A 23,873-nucleotide genomic window follows, 5' to 3' on the forward strand; every position below is an offset into this window, starting at 1 on the left:
GCCAATTTTAAGCGATTATGACCTAATTCCTCGGATAAACCAAGAATGTGTGCAAGAAATGATAATAGCTTGTAAATCATCGGAGTTTTTCAATTTCTTTGGTCGATTAGGATTTGATAGAAGTATGGGGACCATAAGGAATAGTGAAGGGGAAATGCAAAAATTGTTGAATGTTGAGTTGACGTGTTCTACAACTAAGGTTGTCGAGAGATGGGATATGAAAGAGGCGTGTGAGAGCATTGAGAAGGTGAAAGAGCATGATAATGTTGATGTCTGCGTATGCTGCTTCTGAAGCAGATGTTCGGTTCTTTAGAGAAATGTTGGATGATTTTACCCATTGAATATCGATTAATTACACTGTTATCATCTCATAGTCTTCTTGTTGAATGGTGAAAAATTAACTCCCCAAATGCACTCTCTCTCTCTCTCTCATCAAATGGGCAACCTCACTGTTGCACATACCTCTCCATTATATGAGGCTCCACTGTTTTGGTGGAGGTACCAAAATAAAAGTAACGACGATTTTTTGGGAAGGTTCCCATATTTTTGTTATGTAAATTAATATTGTTGGGGAACCTCATTGTTGCATAGATGTGATAATAAACTTGAGAGGATAGAAAAAATTAGTGAAAAATTAGATGGACGAATAAGAAAAAGTGAGATAAAATATGAAATCATCATCATTGCAGATGCACCAAGAAGATTATAGTTGGATAGAAGATTAGACTAAGAAAAAGAGAGAAAATATAGGATCATCATCATTGCAGATGCACTAAGAAGATTATAGTTGGATAGAAGTTTAGACTTGCTTACCTATCAACCCTATATCTTTGATCCTATAAAATCCTACATCTATATGGTTCTTCAACACATGCCTACACTTTTGTTATGATAAGAGTCACTAGAAAAATGGTTACACTAATATTTAAGCCGAGTCGAGTCGAGGTGGATGAGAGCTGGATAGATGTGCGGCCCGCCAGCCCACACTAAACCAGCCCGCTAACTGGGCCAACTTCTTCCCCAGCCCACCGGCCCGCTCCACCAGCCTACCTAACTTGCTCTCCCAATAGGGCCAGGCTCGCTCACAAATTCCCAGACCACACCGCCCAACTCACCTGGCCCACCACCCTTTTTTATCAAATGGGCCGGTTTGGGGCCACCAAATTCCCAGCCCGGCCCACCTCAGCCCACCTACTATCGCTGTCCAGCTTTAGGCGGATGCATCTGCCGTTTCCACATGTTTGGTTACTCCGCAAGTTTTCCAAATAATGGTTTCAGTTGATGAAATTTAATGTGGAGGACATTAGAAAGACATTCCCTGGGATTTGGAGTTTTTTATACATTCTTTTTGCTTTTATTCCATTTTTTTCAGTTTTCTTGGCAGATTGATAATATTTTCATAAAACTTATGATAGATAATACTCCATCTGATTACTAATCAATGATGGGCAAGCTCTAGACTCAAAAATTTACTTGGATAGTTCACAATTACAAGTACAAAAGTTGCAGTTGCAAATCAAAATGTTTAGCTATTAATCCAAACGAAATATTCGTGTCAACAACAAAAGGACTACGACTAGGTTCGACCACACAACGGAAAATATAGTCAAATACAGCAGCTTAAAATGTCCAGGAACTTGAGAAAACCATAAACCCCCTTAAGTGACGAAATTCTCTTAACCAGTTATCTCCTGGTTTTGAGTAACCACCATTGCACCATTTTTTGAAGCAACCTGTAGCGTCACCAATAGATTAGTATCTAGTAAAACCACCACTTGTAATAGTCCTTACCCGAGTCCTAGTAAATGTTCTTTCATAATGTAGATTTATAGAATACTTAATAAACTTAAAATTATAATATAATAATACTCCATATAAAGCATTATATTTGATGTTGTATCCCAGGTTAACAAATTCTAGGATGAAGATGGTGGCAAGTGCCAACCAGAGCCATATGAAACTACCAAGATGATGTGCACCTCGGACAGCATACAGTTTAATACGTATGCTTGATTGCTTGGTCAAGGGATATACTAATTTGTCTACTTTACCTCTCAAAGCCAACTTTCTCAAGACGTCACAAATTACCTTACAGATGTATTGCCTAAGGGTGCGTTTGGAAAGCAAAAGTGGAGGGAAAGGGAGGGGAGGGGGAAGGACAGAAGGGAAAGGGAGAGAAGGGAAGGGGAGGGGGGAATGGAGTGTGGGTGTTTGGATACAATTTCCCTCCAAATCTTGCCTATTATGGAGAGATTTTGATTAGGCTTGGAGGAGGGAAATTGGATCCCTCCAAATCTCTTGCCCTCCATTTCTCTCCACCCTCATTTGTTATCCAAACAAAGGATTTTAAATCCCCTACTTTCCCTCCCTTTCTTTTCCCTTCAAATCACTCAATCCAAACACACCCTAAAGGAAAATGCCACTACACCAAACATGAATTGTAATTTGTCTCGACTTCTAATTCCATTGGCAGTACTGACATGGGAGATTGAGAAAGTAGACTTTCAAAAAGTAAGATTGACATGGAAGATAGTATCACGCGTCAGATATACATATTAAGTCACAATTAGTAATGGTAAAAAGTGCCAAACAAATCTCCAAAAAAGACAAGTCAAGTCCCTCAACGTAGTAAGCACAATGAAAAAGGTAACATCCCTGAAAAGTGAATGTTTGGAGTGGAATATAGGACAACAATTACTTTTAAGAAATGAGCGACGAAAAGGACTTCTTGCCGTCATTGGCAGATAAAAACAGATCCCACAACACCGAAAAGCTAAACGTTCGTTTATCTAGCCAAAATCTTCAATATTAACACATTTTAAATATATTATTATTATTATTGTCATTGTCATTGTTATTATCATTATCATTGTCATTGTCATTGTTATTATTATTATTATTATTATTACCACCTTCATCATCCTACTTCATGAATAAATCATGATTCATCCTTTTCCGCAAGGTGAAGGCGCATTGCGGAAAAGGCGCATGACTTCACCTTTTTAAGAATTTTCCTAATAAAATTTTCGCAACAATACCTTTTTAGGAATTTTCCTGTAGGCTAAGGGGTAAAAGTTGGGAATAGTGGGTAAAAGAAATGACGTAATTAAAAACCTAGATGAAAAAGATGTGGAAAGTGCGTACTAGATGTCTTGTTCAGTAACTGGCTCGTTTGTACCGGAACAGGGTCCACTCGCGGCCTAGATCGCCGGAATTCACAACCCAAAACGGTGTGGCAGGCGAACTTAAGCCAGCTTGTGATGGAGTGATCGGAGCCATGGAGGAAACTAAGAAAAGAGGAACAAGTTTATAGGTCTTTGAGATAGAAGCTGAGGAATAGAGGGTGGGAGCTTGGAAGCCATTGATAAACTCGTGAAGAGAAGATGCAGAACTCTGTTTATTTTGCTTTAGTTGAGGAGTTGCGGGATGGTGGAGTAGGGGGTGTGACTTATGAGTCTGCTTTTGGGATTTAACTTTTTAATACTCCGCATATTTTTAAAAACGATGGCATCTAGAAAATGAACTCCGTAGAAAATGAACTCCGTTTTCTATCAAACTGTACAGTGTACTCTTCTCGAAAACAGTTCACTCTAGGTAGAGTTCACCCAGTTTACTCTTGGTCTTGTTAAGTGAACCTCATCTAAAAGGCACACCTAAAATGCACCGAGACGTTTTGGCTAGTGCCTCATCCAAGGCACGCTTTTTAAACTAAGCTCTACATACTGCTCATTTTCCCTAATAAACGACCCTCCATATCACTCTTAACAATGAAGTCCCTGCGGAAAATTTATATTGTTTTGGGGTAAAACCTCCCGGGTCGGGTCGACAAGGGTATCGCAGGGTCCGAGCATCACAGGATTTCACTACCCACCCTTCGAAAGTTATTCCAGCAATAAAAGAGCTTGAGCAGATAAGCAGAAGATATACAGACAGAAACAAAAGACAAATCATGAACCAACTCATCTACCCACACAAACGCAGTCAATTATACAAACAGCAGCAAGCCAGCAAGGGCAGATGATCACATTCTCCTCACAAACTGAGCACTGAAACAGAAAGTTCCAAAACTGTACCTTGCTGTTGAGCTCTATTATTGTACTCTTCAGAATAGTATCTCCAACAACTAGCCTCAGGTTCTTCACAAAATCCACTCGACTGATTACCTTGTTCTGACATGACAAACACAAGGGCAATCCACAGGAACATTAGGAACAGCATAACTAAGGAATCCAATCATGAAGGGCAGAGAATGATGCGCACCGTAAATTGTTTATAACTTGCAAGCACCACCATCATGTCACTGGAAGGAACTTGCTTGGAAATAGCAGCAAACAGCATGGGGAAAGGCATCCAAGGGGATGTTGGAACTCTCATGGTAGTTGAATTCAAACTAGTTGCCCTTTCCTTGCGTTCATCACATGTTACATTTGATTGATGCTCACTTGCCTGACCAAGAAAAGGAATGAAAAATCCAAAAAAATTAGAAAAAAAAAATAAGGTCACAGATCTCTTCTTCAAGAAACCAGTTAATTGACTGCAATTTGTTGGAATCACGCCAACATGAATTACAGACCTGGTTCATGGTGCTACTAGGGTACAGGTAACAAGAGCATCAGACATGCAGAAGCAATACTTCAAAGGAATTCAAGCAGTACTTAACCAAGGATTAAAGCCATGTAGACCATGGCAAATGCCAGAGGAGAAACTTAAAATGTACCATCTCCAGCACTACTAATTGTACGTCTCTACACAGGCATGACACATATCTCAGCCAGTAATGTATGTCATATGCTAAACTGCTAAAGTGCCCAAACAGAACAAGCAGATCAGCAATCTTCTTTCAACAATGCCCAAATGAAGGACAAGTTGCTACTGAAGGCAACTTCTGAATCAACAATTTTCATTCTAATTCTTTCAAGAAACTATAGTGCAATTGTCGAATTGTTGGTCACAATTTCCAATTAAGACCAGAGTAATGCCCAAGTCTTAGAATTATTCATACAACATCATCTCAGTCTTAGTCCCAAAATGATTTGAGATCAGCTATTCAGCTAACATGAATCAAATTTACATCCTAGGCTAGATAATATAGGGAGTGTTTAAGTAAAAAAATTTGAAAAATCATAACAGCAAATAGTATAATAAAAAAATCAAAATAAAGATGGTGTGACTAAATAATAGGAAAACTAAATTTTAAAAAAAGCACCACGTAAAAATAAAAACGAGAAATGAAGGAGTGGAATAAAAGTAAATATAATACTTAAAACATGTAAGAATCAAACTCCCATCATTCACCTCACCCGTATCATTTCTCTCTATGGTGTTCTCTAACTTTTCTCCATCCCCATATCTTCTTCAATCCCAAGAGACACCATATCATTCACAATCACCTTTGTCCAGGTTTTCTTAGGTCTTCCTCTAACCCTCACAATCTATTATGTTCCCCAATTTCGAGCCTCCTAAGACTATCCACAACAATAAAAAGATCTCCTTCTAAAGTTGATATCTTCACTCATTCCCCCCACAACAAAAAACTTTTTATCATAAGATGATTTTTTTGTAAAACTCGTCCAAATATGATGAGAGTCACAATGAGAATAGTTGCCTTTTGTTAATTATTTTTTTATTGATTATTTTATTGTCATTTTTTTTATGTGATTGGGCGAGAAGGAAAGTTGAAATTTGAGGGTTAAAACTTATTGTTGTGTGAAGTTTTTGGCAAAAATATCATCTTATGATAAAATGAGGTGGATTGGTTGAGGACCCACAAAAAACAACAAAAACTTATTGTTGTGGATGCTCCAACCGGGACATTGTCAGTCTTCCTCTGAAATGCCCAAACCATCTTAATATGTTAGCCATCATCTTATCCTTTATTGGGCAACTCTCGCCTTATTTCTAAGACAATCCTTCTTTGTATGGCCACACACATCCATGATCCATCGTAGCATACGAATTTCTGCCACACTTTCACGGTCCAACACTCGGAGCCATATAACGTGTAGGTGTGATTGTCTCGCGATACAATTTATCTTTTGGCCTATGAGGCATGCCGGGATCACAAAGAAAAAACCTATGGCCCTCTTTCACTTCAACCACCGCTCATCCACATTAACCACCTTGCTTTAATCATGTAAGTCACATCCCCATTTAATTCTATATCTTTTGCATAACAGGCCCAAAACATCAATAAAACTCAGAACCTTGAATGCCTCCTATCAAAAGTGATTGCCCCCGCTTCTCTACCTCCAACTTCGCTAAACCTACATTCCAAATATTCAGTTTTACTTCGAATCCAAATCACTTCCAAAGTATTCCTCCATAGTTTTAATTTCCTTTCCACTCATTCTTTTGACTCATCAATCAACACAATATCATGTGCAAACATCATACACCAAGTCCATTGTGAACTCCAAAGATACAAAGATAAACTTCAAATCAAGGTTACATGGTTCGGGGTTCGGTTCGGTTGGTTCGGTTCGAGTTCGAGTTCGTAGTTCGAGTACGTAGTTCGCTACCTATAGTGAACTGGGTCCGAATGGCGTATTGTAGATTAACTAATTTCGTATTTGGAAAAAATATTATAAAAAAATGATTATGTTTTTAAATAATCTTTTTATTTAATTTTTTTAAGTAATAATTGTTGAGATTTTTAAGTAAGAAAGAAGAACTCTCTAGAAAAGCCTCTAAAATAGACAAACCCATTAACTTAGCCCACTTATTTGAGAAAGAAAAGTAAATTTAATACTATTAGTTTATTGTCCATTAGTCACCGGTTATTTTGAAAAAGGAAAAATAAATTTTCCAATTACCGAGAGGCCATCATGCTTTCCCCATAAAAGTAATACTATAAAAAATTATCATCTCTCATTTCCCCATAAATCTACCCTTTTTACCCGTCTTCTCTCATTCATCTTTTACCTCCTTCGTTAATGACTTCCTATGCTTTTCAACCTTTGCCAAGCTTATTAATCCTCTTCAATGGCTTCCAAAAATCCAAGGTACACATTTTATTTACACAAATTTTCTTGTGTTTTGCTTTTCATCTCTTCACTATGGAGTTCGTTAGGAAAACCTCTGGGTCGCGAATTCTACCGAACCAAGCCGCGAACGACCCCGGTTCGGGTTCGAACAAACAAGTTCGAAAATCGTGGCACCGAATCCCGAATCGTGTAACACTGCTTCAAATAGAATTCAAGACGATAAATTCTAACCATAACTAATGTTGCAAAAATCATATTAGTAAGAAACCGCAGAGATATCCACTAAGCAGGCAAGTTGTACCTCTCAGTTCGCCCACAACAACATCATCGGAGCCTTAATCCCAAAATGATTTGGGGTCGGCTGACATGAATCATCCTTTGGAACCATCTATGGGTGAACGCACACCTCAATGCGAAAAAAAGAAAAGAAAAAGTGAAAAACAAGAGGGGAGTGGTAAACTTATAGGTTTTAAAATCGAAGTCCGGATTTCTTTTATAAAAACTTTGAATTTAAATCGAGAATAAAAATTAAAACGATTTTGAAAACCGAAGTAAAACTTAAGGGTCCGGAATACCTTGAAAGTGAACCAAGTATTAATATATAAGAAAGTTGTTGGTAAAAAGGTGTAATAAATCCGAAAAGAAAAATAATTTTTTTTTTAAATTAATGAAAACATTAAATATCTCAAATAACGTCAAATATCTCAGTTCGACCACACTTCCACACAATTCTTTGAATCCCCACAAATACACCTCGGTCATGAGTGTGGTATGAAAATTCATACCACTATCCTTCAATGTGATTATTACTGAAGCACTATTTTTCATAACATTGCTTCTACACGTAGACTACAGTTAGTTCTTGTGTGGTCTGGAGTCAAGTGCTTATTTTCATCAATTCTAAATAACTCCTGACCTGCCAATTAGTGAACCCAACGTGCCCTTACCAGACCCCTTTTTTAAGGTCAAGACCTGTAAATCTTTACATATTGTGAGAACTATGACAACTATCCAACCATACATATGAGACTAATATGAAAAGAAATAAATATTTGTTGTATTTTAAGTTGAGATTAAAAAGAAATAATTTATATGATTAAAATATTGCTTGCAAACAAATTAACGTAATGCAAGAAATTAATTTAAGACATGTTAATCAAGAATAAAAATAAATACCATCAATATCCTATAATTTCAAATATAAATTAGTAATACAATATTTAATGAATATCTTAATGGTAAGTAATTAATTTGATTACATAACTATACAAATATTTTTAGAAGAGACTAATATTAATAGAGTATCATCTTTTATTAGAATATTGCAAATAAAAAGGCGTTACAAATGAACTAAACCCATATTTGACCGGAGATGTTTTCTGAATTTATGTTTTCTGAATTTATGACCCAAGCCTAGGAGCCGAAAAGGCTAATATGCCCTCCCTCCCTAGTTGTATATGGAGTGTCGCCCACGTCATGTCGTTTTGTATATGAGCATATGGTATTAAATCAAGGTTAGGACACTAAAACCTAACTACGAGTATTTTGTAAAAAAATCTGAAATTCACCTCATGTTTAGGCAATATTTGCTGAAAAAAAACGAGATTACAAATCGTGACCATGACCAAAACCACCAATTACTAGTATGCCTGGTATCACTCACACTCACCGTCCTGGTGTCCTTTAATTTACTCTCTCCCAACCACACCAAAGGTAACATGTGTTTGGGCACAAGTTCTAATGAAAAGTGGAAAAGTTAAAGGGTAATTCTGTAATCTAAGAAGGTCCACTTGCAAATAAAGTAAAAATCATAATGGCCTAGGGTGTAAATAAGGAGGGTGTATGAGGAGTCTGGTAAAAATTTTAACCAAAAAAGGAATGGGTAGTTTGGTTTGGATGGACCAAATTATGGTAAGTGTTACCTTTGGTGTGGATGGGAGGGAGTAATCTCTATCAGTAAAGGGGAAAAATAGACACATTTCAAACACACTATTCCCAAGGTGGCAACTACTTGCCATATCTGGCTGAAAATTAATTGAAATGTTGAATTGTGACATTAAAAGTAACGGGTAATAATCATCACTTTCAAACACACTATTCCCAGGATGCAACCATTTACCAAATAGGGACCTGATACAAGGTTAGGATCCCGGAAGGTAACAGAACCTTACCAAAATAAGAGGGCGGAGAAACCCTGGAGACCAAGACCACAAAGGAATGTCAGTTTTGAACGAGCCATACAGACCACAAAGGTGTATCAATTGTAATGGTGTCATGCAGAACTTAAAATATAGTACATCCAAATTGTCGTCCATGGACAAAGGAGAAGTTCTATGTGGAGCAAGCCCAAACTAGCAATAAATCTGAAGATAAACAATTCTTCGTAGTCTTAGGTCAATTAATGTCTACACAACTAAAACACTGACACAATTTTAGAACCTACACATCACACTCAAAAAGCCATAGGTCCTGACAGCTAATGAAACATCTTTTAGAAAAAGAGATACGTAATGTTAGAGCTGGCAAGTCTGACCCGACCCGAGTGACCCGACCCGAACCCGAGCACACCCGACCCGAACCCGAAAATATTGTGACCCGAAACCGACCCGACCCGACCCAATGACGACCCGTAACCCGACACGACCCGATTATCAGTGACCCGAACCCGACCCAGACCCGACCGGATATTGACCCGACCCGATACTGACCCGATTAAATTGATGACCCGACAATTATTAAGCTTAATTTTGATCAAAATGAAAGTGATTTTTTGTTTACATTGATATGTTTGACTTAGTAATGGATTATTTAAACCGAATAATTGGTTAAAAACTAAATTTAATGGTAAAAAATTATAGTAATGCGATTAAATTATCGGACCCGATAATGACCCGACCCAAACCCGACCCGACCCGACACATCATTTGACCCGAGATGACCCGACCCGATAACGACCCGAACCCGACTCGACCCGAAAGGGTGTGCTGACCCGATATGACCCGAACCCAATATGACCCGACCCGACGTGACCCGACCCAAACCCGACCCGACTGACCCGATTGCCACCTCTACGTAATGTATGCGTCAACGTGCAACTATGTTCAAGGAAAGCGGAGGAACTGTTCTAGGTCAAAATGCAGATATTTCAGAGAACTTACCACGTTAATTGCAGCCCCTGCTTTAGTTGTATTAATGGGGTTTTCATGAACCGCCTTAGCTCTTGAAGTTTCATGCTTGTCGTCATACTTAACAGAGCCTGCATTAGATAATAAAGCTAGTACTCAAGCAAAAGTAATAAAATACAGGACATAAAAAAGATGAGAGAAAATTACAAGGCGCAGCGAGAAAGTGAAATCGTCACTGTGCCTCCAGGAAAATTTATCAATCAATAACCAGCATCACTGATTTTCCGGTTCAACTCGCTAAACCGTTTAGCACATATGGCAAAGCCTTGCAAGAGCTAACAATTAGCGTACCTTTTGCCCCAGAAATAAAATAACAATAATATGAAACAGCTAATCATGCATTGAGAAAGCAGTAGATATTGCCATATAAGCACCAGGGAACGAAAAAGGAGCTTGTGTTAAGGAATAGAAAGGCGTAAAAAAGTCACCTTCACTGTTACTTGGAACCTTGAAATGAACAACATACACAGGACATATGTGAGTACTGATGTTCATGCTCCACACCACATATTGTCGTGGATTTTGAAGATCATCAACTCCACTGTCAAAATTCTCGCTACTAGGGTGGAATTGCTTGGATCCAGCATGAACCATCTCCATATTACCCATAATTACACGACAAAGAACCATATACCGCACTCCGTTTTCGTCAACATCACAATAGTTTGCACTGTAAAGCAACATGTTACTCTCATATTTTGTACAAATATTGCTGGAGAGAATGCATGCATGTACTTTTGAGGGAGGGGGTGAAGATGTGTAAAGTATTGAAACAGTAAAAGCTACATGTAAATATAAAATGATTCTAACAGACACAAGGATGACACAGCACCCAAGACGAGATATTTATTTCGTGCCATGGATAATGAAAAGTTTTAAACACTAGAGGTGCATAGGCTCAATATTTTGTTGAATAAATGAACCAACATCTCTTTGGAAAGAAAAAAAATTAAGGGAAGAAAGTAATTATGTTACTCTCACATTCTGTACAAACCCTTCCTAAAGGGAACAAGATCTTGATGAAAAAGGAAATGTGGACTTTTAAGATAACAGCAGTTATAAAGAAACTTTGACAGTGCGTATTACATCTCTGTTTGAGGGATGATCTGAGAATTGGCCGAAGCGGCCTGATCTCGGTCATTATGCTATAGTGTCACTCCCCAAATGTGGTCAAAGTAACCTTATTGGTTACGAGGCGTCGACATGGCCGAGATTTTAAACCTTGAGTATGAGTGCATGAAAGCTGGAAAGAAATTAAGCGCATACCAAAGAAATTAAGCGCACACAAACAGCTCTATTTGGAAGTTATGGGCCATACCATTGTAGACAGAATCAATATACTACTTCTATATCCAAGAGAGGAATTTACCACCTCTGAATAGAGTTCAGTGACTCAAGACACCGGAACGATTCTCTCATAAAATCCTGACTAAGCTTCTAAGAATATTATCATCAAAATTCACCCAAATACCAAGATATTATTTGATATGGCCAATATCATTTGCGGTATATATAGTACATATCTCACAGTAAATAATTTCTTCAATGAAAAGACATGCTAAACAAGCTGATTACTTGGGAGTACAGAGAAGTGGAGAGCAAATAAGCTCATATGCTCATATAGGCTCATCTTCAGTATCTCTGTATTCAACCTCAAAACATACAGAACGAATGGTGAATATTATAATTGATGAATGTCCGTGCTCACCGGTATGCTCTATTGATAATCAATGTCAGGATCAAGTCAATAAATTAGACAACAGATTACCAATTTAATGGCTACTTCCTGGGAAAGTGTCTACAACTACAAGTGCACATCCTTCAAACACAAAGATCATAGAACGAGATTGTATTGTACTACATAGGCAGGCAGCAATAGTCCCCAAGGTAAGCCTGCCCTATCAATAAGATCTATCAACAATCTTCCTCCATCATAAAATTCTTTGTACACTGGCCAATTTGAAAACTGCCATCTCCCTACCAAAGGCCTTTCTAGACAATACCAAGCAAATCAATGAGTAGCTAACTTCTGTTGACACTATATTCCTTAACCATGGTATCCCTGCGATGCAAGCATCCACTATGTTATGCATGATATGCTGGGACTAGGACTCTGGAGTAACATTTGCTAAAAAACCTCAGCGAGGATTCTACTTCCAACCTCCGAAAGATCATATCAAATGTGAAACTCTGGTTAATCATTTGAATCTGTTACATTTTCTTTTTTAGGACATTCAAATCATTTCACTACATTTCCATTTTGGGTAAAAAGTACCGCGTAAAATACTCCCAGTGTGGACCCCTCTCTCTTCTTACATATTTTTCCATCTCCAAAAGCTTTGGCCAAAAAGAAATGTAATCAATCCAGGTAATCAAGGGCGTATTTAGAAGGGATTACCATATAAATTGCTCTGACATTCTCAAGCTAGAAATCATTCTAAGAGCTCATCCAAGACCTCTGGAAACTTAACTTCCTCGAAAGATAGTACTCTGATCATTCGACTAAATGCTTACACAATTTCAATTTTATTATATCTAAATCCCTCACATATAACTTGGCAAACAAAAATCCCTCACATATAGACATATTTCCAGGTCAACCACCTCTTTAGTACCTAGCAAACGTTAATGATATCCATATACAAATGTGCATGAGTGCAAGCACATACATAAATAAATAGCATTCATGTGTGTAATAATAGTATGAAACATAAAAGAAAAGTGTAACCTGGTGTCAGCACACCCTGCAGCTGAGAGATGCACACCAATACCATAAGCGGACTTAATTTGTTGAAGTCCAAAATGCCCAAGCCCATATGCCATTATAGAAGAAGATGCTTCTTTTGTAGATGAAAGCCATGCGTAACGGACATTAGCATCACCACGGAACTTCCTTGTAATCTCAACCTGCTTCAGAAAAAGCTCTAACCGACTCTGCCACGCAGAACCGGTATTTGAACCTATAGCTACCATATTTACAACATCAGCCATGCTCATGCCAGCTACAAACATATCTGCCACAGTGTCAGCATCCAAATTCAAGTCTGATTTTTCAATATCAGTATCAGTTTTTGTATCCGCAATTTGATTATCCTCAACATTGTCATTTATCCTCACATCAGACACTTTATCACAACTATCTTCCACCTCTGCAATTTGTCCAACTTTAATTCGTTTTACAACAGGGCTAGTTTCACCACAATATTCCACAACCTTGGTGTCATCAACACCATTAACATTTATTTCAATTTGCAGTTCAATTTCTTGAACACCCTGTTGCACTTTGAGAGATGACAGTTCTTTCTGTTTCTTAGAGTGAAAACATCCATACTGCTCATCAGCATCAGTGTAAAGTTCGGGAAAGAAACAGCCCCCATCTTCATCAATCCATGCCATGGGAAGCTCCAAAGCAGTTAAAAAGTTGAACTGGGCCATACGCACAAAATCAAATACGAGATGATGACCACTGAATTTCACTTCAATAGTTGCTTTTTTAAGCTCAAACTCTCTCCTAACCAGGGTAATGACTTCCGCATCATGATCTACCCAACCCCCGTTCAGGTAAAACATCAAACGTTTCGGTGTCCCACTTTTCGTGTAATTCCTATAATATCTTGATACAGACCTATGACGAGAAAGGTTGCAACTTCTGCACCTAGCTTTGCACACATCAGGTTTCTTACGTTTGCCAAGCCTCACTAAAGATGATTTTGGAATTGAGTGACGTGAGACAGCATTGCGAGAGGCTCCGGACAAGTAAGTAGCAAATCTAGCTGATTTATTCCTCTTCAAATCAACAAAAACGCTGCGACGACTATCCAACACCTTTGCGAAATTCGATTCCATTGGTACCTAGTATATCAATCCCTATAAACAGATCTAAAGCCAAATGTTCACCTCCAGCAAAGCCACACAACGTTAGTCCCTTATGTACAGCTTAGGAGTGTGGCACGGGTGCCATAATATACATATTTTCAATCCTGTCAGCCAAAATTTTGCACATTAATTTTGATTGTCAACCTTAGAAAAGCACAAAGGAATTCAGAGCACAAGAGAATGTTCACACTAAAAAATCAAACATTAACCATCTGTATATCAAACAGACCAAAATTAGATCACAGAAAATACAGGTCCAAGCAGAACATGTGGAACCCATATAGAAGAAGACAACCCTTCAACAGTGTCGATAATTATAGTTCAATTGCTCAAAAAACGTAGTAAAGCACACAAACTAGAGCTACCTGACCGCAACTAACATTACTTCCTCAGAGCTATAGAAGAAATAATTGAAAAATTAAGTACCTGCAAAACCACAGAACAATCACATTAGCAAGGAACCAGATTTTAAAAATCCTCACTTCAAATTGAAAGGAAAGTAAGGAAGATAAAACAAATATGAGACTATCTGGATCTACAAAAACTGAATTTGGACACGTGCAAGTGAACTACTTCACAAAACTAGAGGTAGTCGTCTTCTTTTAATGCAGTGGAAAAGTGAGAAAGAGTTCTGCCCTCAAAGTGAGAGGGGTAGAACTATTCTTCTCCACAAATTTGTTAAAAAAATGCAGACTGTACACAACAACAATATTACACCGGTGCATCAAGGGATCCCGCAAAGGAGGGCTGTTGTACGCAGCCCTAACCCCATGTTAACAAAACAAAGAGGCTATATACACGAATGAGTAATGACTTGGATCACTAATTGTGTCAAGAATGTCATTTATTAACTGCTACTTTATCAACCTGACACACAATTAAGAAAAGAAAATTCACCAAGCTAACAATTACTTAAACTCTTAAAGTAGTCCAGTTGTAATCTTACAAAATGCCAAAAAGAAAGTTCCAATCAGCAGGCGATCCTGTAAACTTCTTATAGTCTCATTGTAATCCCAGGGATACTTACACACTTACTGGTAAGTTTGCTAATCAGCTCATACAGTTACTCCACAATACCTGCCAACTGCGTATAATTAAGCTCAAGACTCAGGAGAAGCGGACCACAGAAACGTTCAAAAAAATCAATTATTACTATAAACAATACACGTAACATTTATTGATAAATAAAATAAATTCCAAAATTATAAACAAACAATCATTATTAAGGGGCTGTTTGGTTCAATAGTTTGGATCTTTGGAACGGAATGGATTAGAATATGATGCCGTACAAGTATGGGTTCTATACTTCTATATCCATTCCATCTAAAAATCGTTTGGTTGATTCTAAGTTAATAAGAGAAGGGAATAAAGTATGAAACCAATGGGGAGAGGTGGGTTTTGAGTTTGAATCCATTGGGTATCTAACTCCATTCCAAAATCCCTCAACCAAACATTTCAGGGGACTCAACCAAACACCCCCTCAGCTTTTATGATTCCAGATTCATAAAGACATACCTTAGTTTTACAAGGTGAGTTGTGCACCAAGGCGGCCTGCCTCATTCTAGGCGATTTTTTTAAAAACAATTTGTATTTTCAACATAAAATCTTATGCAACAAAGTCATTTTCTAGATTTTAAAGAGAGCTAATATGCAAGATAGTAATAAGAAGTAGAGGGGGCAAAAAGGCATATTAAAAGGAATACATGAAATCTGCTAGTGTGGATCACTTAATGTGCTTCATTATGTGTACACCACCAAATCATTATTGTTAATGATTTGTTACTACATTGAGACTATTGTCATCCAAAGACCCCTTTGTTGTATTTGTAGACAAAAAGACTAGCTTTACGGTATTCTGTGTACATCTAAAATAACTAGAGTTGCCGTTCTAAATAAATTTCCATCCAGGTAGGTACGCCATCAAAACAAGAGTATTGTAGATTTTTATATCAAACTCCGAGTTACGAAAGAATTTATCATTTCAAAATACTTAAAAAGCTGCAAATAAGGCGCTCTATGGGTGCTTTACGAAGGCTTGAGCTTAAGCGTGTCCGGCGTGTGCTTTTTAAAACTAATCAATAAACCTTATGTGGCCATGAAACTTTTCCCGCGAAGTTGGTTGCAAATTAAATCGTCATCCAACCGTATGGCCCAACTAACTGCTCACTTCTCCAAAAAAATCATAACTTGGCAACAGGTTATGCAAGAATTTATTGTGAATGACAACCTCATCAACCAAGTTGACAATATAACTTATCAAACAAATTTGGAACCGTTCTACACACCAACGGAATACTTTTGGTTCCATATGCAATATAGCAGAAAGCATAAAAAAATTCACAAGTTTTGACTGAATATTTGATTAAAACATTAAGCGAATATTTTATTTTGCCTTATAGGAAGGAAACGGAAGGATGCAATTTCCCTTCACCCTACTCGGCTGAACAAAGAATTGAAAACACATCCCTCCCTTTCCTTTCCCTCTAAAACCCCATATCCAAACCCACAATTAGCTTCGCGAAAGCGACTTTCTTAACACCCTGCCCTAATTGTAGCACAACCAACACACAGTGAAAGAAAATATCTTCCACAAGCAATAAGTAAACAACTGAATTCAAAATAAAATAAAATAAAACATGCAAACATAACAGTAATACTAAACACTTGATATCTCAACAATTTACATACCTCAAAAAACAAAATCATCAAGTCAACAACACAAAAAAAAAAAATGGAATCGAAGCGAAATTAGGTGAAGTGAAGAATTGATTGAATAAGATATATGATAAAAAAAATACAAGTAATTAATTAATGAAAAAGTGGAATAAAATAAAGGGGGGAATACCTAGATCGAAGAAGGTGAGAGTAAAAGTAACAGAGAGGATAGAGAGAGAAGGGGCGTTTATGAAAGAGAGTTAAACGGCTAATTAAGTCGGCGATGGTACAAGTATAAAGGTAAAAGGAGGTTTACTTGGACGAAACGCAATATTGGGTTTAATTAAGGGGCCAATTCATTCACGTACGTCTCTTTTTACCGACTTATTACGGTTTTGTGTTTCTATTCATCTCTCGTCGATAGCTCCCCGTGTAATGATGCGTTTGCGCCTTTTGTGGGCTATTTAGATTATTATACTCTAAACTAGTTTGAATGTCCGTGCAACGGGCATTATAACGGGGTAATTAACTTATAATATAAAAAAAAAGTAAAAAAAAAAAGAAAAAAAAACATTATAAGGGTTTAATGTTTACATTCTACTAGGTTTGGTGCCCGGCTACGTCCGGGCTACCTTTATTTACCATTTAAATTTTATTTTCTATTAAATCTGTTTCGCTAAATTTGATTAACACGTACATTTACAATTTATATCTTGAAATTATGATGAGACGTAAAATTAATCAACAAATTATATGACACATTCACCACTTCCGCTGCAATATTATTACTTTCACTACATCCCCTGTTAATACTATTATCTTCACTACTTCTTCGATTATTGTTGTTTGTTTAACTACTTTTCATACTCTCACCGTTGTTCCTACTATTACTTTCATTACATGTTTTGTGACTACTATAGTATTATTACTTTCACTTCTCCCGCCGTCATAATTTTTTCTTTCACTACTCCTGCATTTACTATTATTAATTTCACTACTCCCATTGCTGCTAGAATGACTTTCACTACTCCGGTTGCTATTATTGTTACTTTTACTACTCACATGGGTGGTTACTATGATCATATTAGTTGATTATCTAGTTGTATTAGAGTTATATATTTAAATAAATCTGAAATATTATTTTAGAATATTATTTAAGAGCAATCATTATTATTTACTAATTAAATTACAAATCTAATGAATTATGGAATATTATATTTTTTTGAAAATCTAGATTGATTTATTTACCTTTTAATAATTTCCAAAATATAAAATACTTATATAATATTATATTATATTATATTCGTGTATGTTAAATAATTAACATCTTTATACTAATTAATATCATAAATGGGGTATGTTATTTTAAGAAAAATCACCATATTATAGTGTTCTCTAAATTTATACTTCAACCAAAACTATATAATATTTACATTGAAGTCCCTTGGTCGGGTCCATCACACAGTGTCATGATTAAAAACTATATAGTATAATTAATTTGTATAGATTTATTTAATTACATTGAAGTCCCTTGGTTTCTGGAATTAATATATAGTATTGATGTCTAATAATTTGTTTACATATTATTAAAATATCTCTTTAGAAAAAATAAAAGATTAATATATACGTGGGTTAACTCTTATTTATAATCATATAATCACCCCACCTTATATTAATCTTTCGATGTGGGACAATTCTACTATTTATAAGTAATATATTCACCAAACTTGGATTATTTTTCTGATGTGGGACACTTCTACTATTTATACGTAGTATATATTCATCAAACTTGCATTGTTTTTCAATGTGGGACAAATAATATACTCAGAATTACACCATCTTTTTTGCGCTTAGTTCGACATCCAACCAAATCCCGAATACCGAATACGGACAATTGCTACTCATTATATCTAATAGTTATATTTAAATTTAATAATATGATCAAGTACTCTCCATTAATATTTGTACGTTGTTTTTCTTCAATTTTTTTTAATCATAATTGAGATACGGAAATTTTCCGTGGTACCCCTTAATCTTGTCAGATTTTCCATGTTACCCCTACTTTTAAGAATCTGCCTATGGTACCCTTGAGGTTCCATTTTTTTGCCCATGGTACACCCTAATGTAAAGGATGTTAAATGGACGTTAAGTTTGATGGCGTGGCAATAAATTAACAATTAAAAAATAATACCCCTTTTATTGTTTTATTGGTACGGATATCTCTCTCTTTTTAATGAAAATTTAATTAACTATATCACTATAATATTGGAAATTTCTCATGGTAACCTTGAACTTTGATAGATTACACATGGTACCCCTAATTTAAAGTTTCTACAAATGGTACCTCTGTGTTCACCTTTTTCTTTCCCAGAATACCATTTGACAACTTCCGTCATAACGCCATTACTCCTATGACTTGTGACGCCTTTTTCTTTTGTTATCTATTACACAAACACTTCATCATCTAATTCCTAAATCCATATTTTATTTAATAAACTAACATTTAATACCTAAATAACAAAACACAAATAACATGGCATGCTCAATTACTCATCTAGTTACTCATAGGAGTAATGACGTTATGAAAAAAGTAAATACAAGGGTATTATATGTAGAAACTTAAAATTAGGAGTATTATGTGTAATCTACCAAAATTCGAGGGTACCATGAAAATTTTCTGTTATAATATTGACCATTTTATCGCTCTTTCTCCCACCTAAAAAAATGTTACAACTTTAAAAATCTATAAAATATTATTAAAAGGCTACCCTAAAATGACCAATTAAGTCCACGTAGACAATGCCACGTAGGATATAAAAAAGCCACGCAGACATTCGAAGCTCACGTTAGCCGCATAACTCAAATGCCACACACACATTTATACCCAATTACCCCGTCTCTCATCATCATTGCTCCTACCGACAACAACAATCCCCCTTTTTCCGCTCATTTCGTCAACCGGCATTGAATAGGAAAAAAATTTACTTCTTGTGTGTATGAATGTGAAGAGTAAACTAGCAAGATTTGGATGCTGTGCAGATGATTTATGTCTGCTCTGTCAGTTGCAGACTGAAACAGTGGAGCATATATTTACTTCTTGTGTGTATTCTGTCAAAGTTCAGTCCTATTTAGTACAATGGTATGGTGGCTGTTTCCCCACGGTGAATGATTTGATTGCAACTCAGAGGAATAGCATTCAGTGGAAGGTGACGGTTGCTATGTTCAATGCTTTTACGTATTCTATATGGCATCAAAGAAATAATGCTAGAGTAAATGAATGTCTGATGAGGCCTGAGGTTGTTGCAGCACGCATAGAGGAGGATGTTAGGAGGAGAGTAAAGCTGAAATGTAGGGCAGTAGCTGACCAAACAGCTTGTGTTTGGTTGCAAACTATGGGAGTGACTTGATTTGTTTGTACTGGGATTCGATCCCTGCACCTCTTGTATCTATTACTTTAGTTTTTGATATATAATATACTCACATTACACCAAAAAAAAAAACTCTTTATATTACTTAACAGATAACACCCATAATTTTCATTAACATTTTTTCCTATTTAATTCAGCTCTTGAGTTTCCCGACAATCAATTATCTAATTAAATAACACCACAAAAACAATTAAAAATAAAATTAAAATGTTGGAATTTATGGTTGTATAATGGCTATAAAACCTATAATACCTATAATAGTTTCTATTTAATTTATTTATTTAAAATCTATTGCTCATTTTGTGACACCCTTAAATCTAGCCTTAATTAATTACGTAAATTCTACAGAAAAACTGGTAGGATATGTTTGTAATTGGTTCAACTAGCCAAAAACCTGTAATTTCAAAAAATTTTCTAAACCAATCACAACATTTCCAACATTCCCAGAAGCGGGTGCCAAAACCTGCAATGCTAATGAACTACTTTACATGCCATAGCTAAATAAGAAAATAGAATGATACAAACCATAAATAGAAAAGGGAGACATATGTCCCTTCAAATTATATACAAAACCAAAAGTTAAAAGGTTTACTATAAGAATAGCCAAAACTAGGTCCAAGGTTCCTTATGCTCACTAGCTCGTCTGTGACCCCAACAAAGCATCAACAACCTGTCAATCGCATTTTATACAAACACGAAAGCCACAATTCAGTGGGGAGTAACTTCGAGTCCTCCCAGCCACGAATCGTCATATTTAATGGAACATGTAATGAAACATGTAAACTATATGAAAATTAATCTAATTTCCAAGTATTCTAACATATGAATGCTAAATTGACTAATTTAAACTATCATGTGAAAAATATAACAAGTAGTAATCCAAACTCTATCAACCATAGCCGGCTTGCATCTCACCTTCTATGATTCATAGAATCATCAAACAAGAAAGGGCAATATATCAAAGACAGGCATAAGTTCTTAGTCCCGTCAATAGTCACTTTGTAACTCGAGTCTATACCACGAGGTAGGGAAGGTAATCGAACCGGTATCTTGGCTCAGCGGTTAATATTAATAAAACATGGCCAAGAGACAACACAACCCTAGCCTAAAATCTGCGCAGACCTAGACATGCGGATACACACCACCGCACCCAAGACCCACAATTTTTCTAAAACAAAGTGAGTACCCTAAGGAGTCCACCAAAGGGTTGGCTAGTACTTAAGCTGACCACTTACTATCAAAATAAGTAACGAGGTCATGCCCCAACTTGGATATAAATCCACTAGTCAGGAACACAAAGGCTATCAAGCAGTGAACATATACTCGTCAAAGACTATAAAGACCTATCTATGATGAAGGCCGAAATACTCACCTAGGACCTAGTCCCACTAGTCCCACTTGAATACTTTAGCCCACACCACACAAGACTCACCACACAAGTCAAGTAAGACACCCACTTAACCATAAGAGGACAAAAAGTCCAACTTACCAACCTAAATGCTAACACCCTATCATGTGAAAGGCTATATAAATGTCTATTCAAATGAGATAATCCAACAAAGATCCTCAATAAGTATTCAATACTAATTACCAATTCTAACAGTATTAACCATATTAAAGGCTTCAGGGAATCTAGGGCCGTTTCTACAATATAAGAAGCTACTTAAATTCAACTAACTACACATGGGGAATAAAGATATAATAAATGGCCTAAAACAAGAAAAAGGCCGATTATCCAATTCATTTAAAATTTCATCCAACCGAATTTTTACCCGCAACCCCACCTGCTGCGGACAGTGCGGTCAAATTGCGGCTGACCAATCACTCAATTGACTGACATCGAATCAGTCAAAGGGATTAAGGCTCAGTTTTCGGCACAATCATCAAATCATTACAATTATTGCTATAAAATTCATTCTAGTCATCAACATCCCCAAGGAATATTCTTTCAAATTTGATATCCTAAACTTACTTACCATCAAATTCTCAAGGAACAAGGTCATAATTGTAACAACACTTTATCACCTCAGAGTTCCTAAAACCATAAATTGAAATTATGTTCCTTAGCCTAACAATTGGTGTTAACCATACCATTACCCTTTCTAGTTACCAAAACAAGTGCTAAAATCTCCCAATAATGTAGCTTACTCTCACTCTCATACCATACCTCAAGTAGTAATCAATATCACTCACTAAAACCAACTAATAATCCCACATTTAACATTTCTCACACGGTAACATATACATTATCAAACCCTCATCTCCAAAGTGATTATGGAAGCCAATCACAAACTCGACTACTTAGTCAATCCTATATCCTCAAGTCACATCTCACTAACTCTGTAAACATGGTCAAAAAGGTACCAACTATACTAAGGAGATAAGGAGTGATAAAGGAATAGAGAAACGGTAAAACATTTCCGAAGGGTGCATGAATCTGACAAGTTAGGAAACTAAGGAGTCGGTCCGTAAAGATAACGGTTGACATAAATAAGAGGTATTCGAGTTAAGAAGATATCTCGGGCAAGAAGAAGGTACGTAAAATTTGGCATAAAAACAAGGTTCAACAAACGTTAAAGAGAAGGAAAGGAGAATAGAAGCGGCACAATGAAAGGGTTACCGCTTACCAAACACTCATCAAAGCTTATGATCGATATGATAAGGTTATATCACTAAGATGTTCAACAAAGCCTCAAAAGTCTACCAAATCATAGGACTAACAAGGACTCCACAATGGTAGGTATTCCTCAACTCAATTGGTTCTAAGAGCCAAAATCAATTCACCACACAAATTCATTTGTTACCATCCATGCCCCAAAGTATCTCCTTTACCATTCTCATCATCGAACTTCACTTACTATGTCATCCCCAAGTACCATGGCTTGTCTATTCCATCATCTCACCACTTAATACTTCTAGTCTCCGATACCATAAATTAGAATCACACCCTTGAACTCACGAACTACATCGAACAACATTCCACCAAAATTCCCAAATCCAGATATGATAAATAAGGTCAACCACGTGTTCTCAAATTCCGAAAGGTCAACAAGGGCTACTCTATACTAGATTTGGTCAACTCAAAAGGTTTAACAAACTAGCTAATTCCAAAGTACAATACCAATCCATTAAGCAACATCAATGTCCTATTGTATTCCTTTCAAGGCCTACGAGGATTAGTGCTAACTATCATTCCTTTAATTCTCCACAGGAAACATCGAGACTCTCAAATGAAGTAGCTCAGGTTCATTCCATCTTATGTGCTATGGTAATACCCATGCTCAATCATCTATAACAAACAAGCTCTCAATAGACATAAATCCCAAGGTGTTTCTCATTTCACTAAGTTCTCATATCAAGCACAACTAACAAGACTAACCAAAGGATCCCAAGTTATATTCTCCTATACAACTCAAACCCTAAACAAACAATTTCTCAACTCGTTCACGCCCTCCAATGATACATTCTCTCAAAACCGGGTTCTCTTGAACAAGGGAACTATCCTGCGGGATAAAAGGAAGGTGTCCACAAGGACTCTTATTATAAGAAGAAAACGAACCTAAGATGAATCGGGAGAAAGAATTGAAAGGTAGTTACCAAGGCGAGAGAAGAGTAATTTGAAAGACGAATAAACAACGAGATTGGAAGACTAAGGTAAGATTGCATTATCTACTTTTATTGGAGAGCCATCTTACAAAAAAAAAAAAAAAAAAAATCAATTAGTACCTAACAATTAGCAATCACAA

The 23,873-nt window shown here is 36.5% G+C and overlaps 1 protein-coding gene across 3 annotated transcripts; it reads right to left on the reverse strand.

The window, feature by feature from the left end:
- Positions 1 to 1,456: 1,456 nt before the first annotated feature.
- Positions 1,457 to 17,067, reverse strand: LOC141600107 (inactive poly [ADP-ribose] polymerase RCD1). 3 transcript variants are annotated; one of them, XM_074420293.1, is made up of 9 exons: positions 16,890 to 17,067; positions 14,991 to 15,121; positions 14,410 to 14,470; positions 12,897 to 14,148; positions 10,597 to 10,838; positions 10,142 to 10,239; positions 4,261 to 4,446; positions 4,074 to 4,169; positions 1,457 to 1,733 (listed from the first exon to the last, which is right to left on the reverse strand). In XM_074420293.1, exons 4-9 carry the CDS (start codon positions 14,012 to 14,014, stop codon positions 1,677 to 1,679), a joined length of 1,797 nt encoding a protein of 598 aa, XP_074276394.1. In that variant the 5' UTR covers positions 14,015 to 14,148; positions 14,410 to 14,470; positions 14,991 to 15,121; positions 16,890 to 17,067; the 3' UTR covers positions 1,457 to 1,676. The 3 variants fall into 3 exon arrangements, with proteins under 3 accessions (XP_074276394.1, XP_074276393.1, XP_074276395.1); XM_074420292.1 differs by having other exon boundaries at positions 14,991 to 15,128; positions 16,890 to 17,057; XM_074420294.1 differs by lacking the exon at positions 16,890 to 17,067 and adding an exon at positions 16,733 to 16,882 and having other exon boundaries at positions 14,991 to 15,128.
- Between the last annotated feature and the right edge of the window lie 6,806 nt (positions 17,068 to 23,873).

Source organism: Silene latifolia, chromosome 9 (genome assembly GCF_048544455.1).
Source record: "Silene latifolia isolate original U9 population chromosome 9, ASM4854445v1, whole genome shotgun sequence".
NCBI classification, from domain to species: Eukaryota; Viridiplantae; Streptophyta; class Magnoliopsida; order Caryophyllales; family Caryophyllaceae; genus Silene; species Silene latifolia.

Coding starts and splice junctions, on each gene's coding strand:
- LOC141600107 (XM_074420293.1), bottom strand. CDS start 14,014: ATGGAATCGAATTTCGCAAAGGTGTTGGATAGTCGTCGCAGCGTTTTT. Junction 10,839..12,896: donor GCAGGGTGTGCTGACACCAG/GTTACACTTTTC, acceptor GTTGCTTTACAG/TGCAAACTATTGTGATGTTG. Junction 4,170..4,260: donor CAAGTTATAAACAATTTACG/GTGCGCATCATT, acceptor TTGTCATGTCAG/AACAAGGTAATCAGTCGAGT.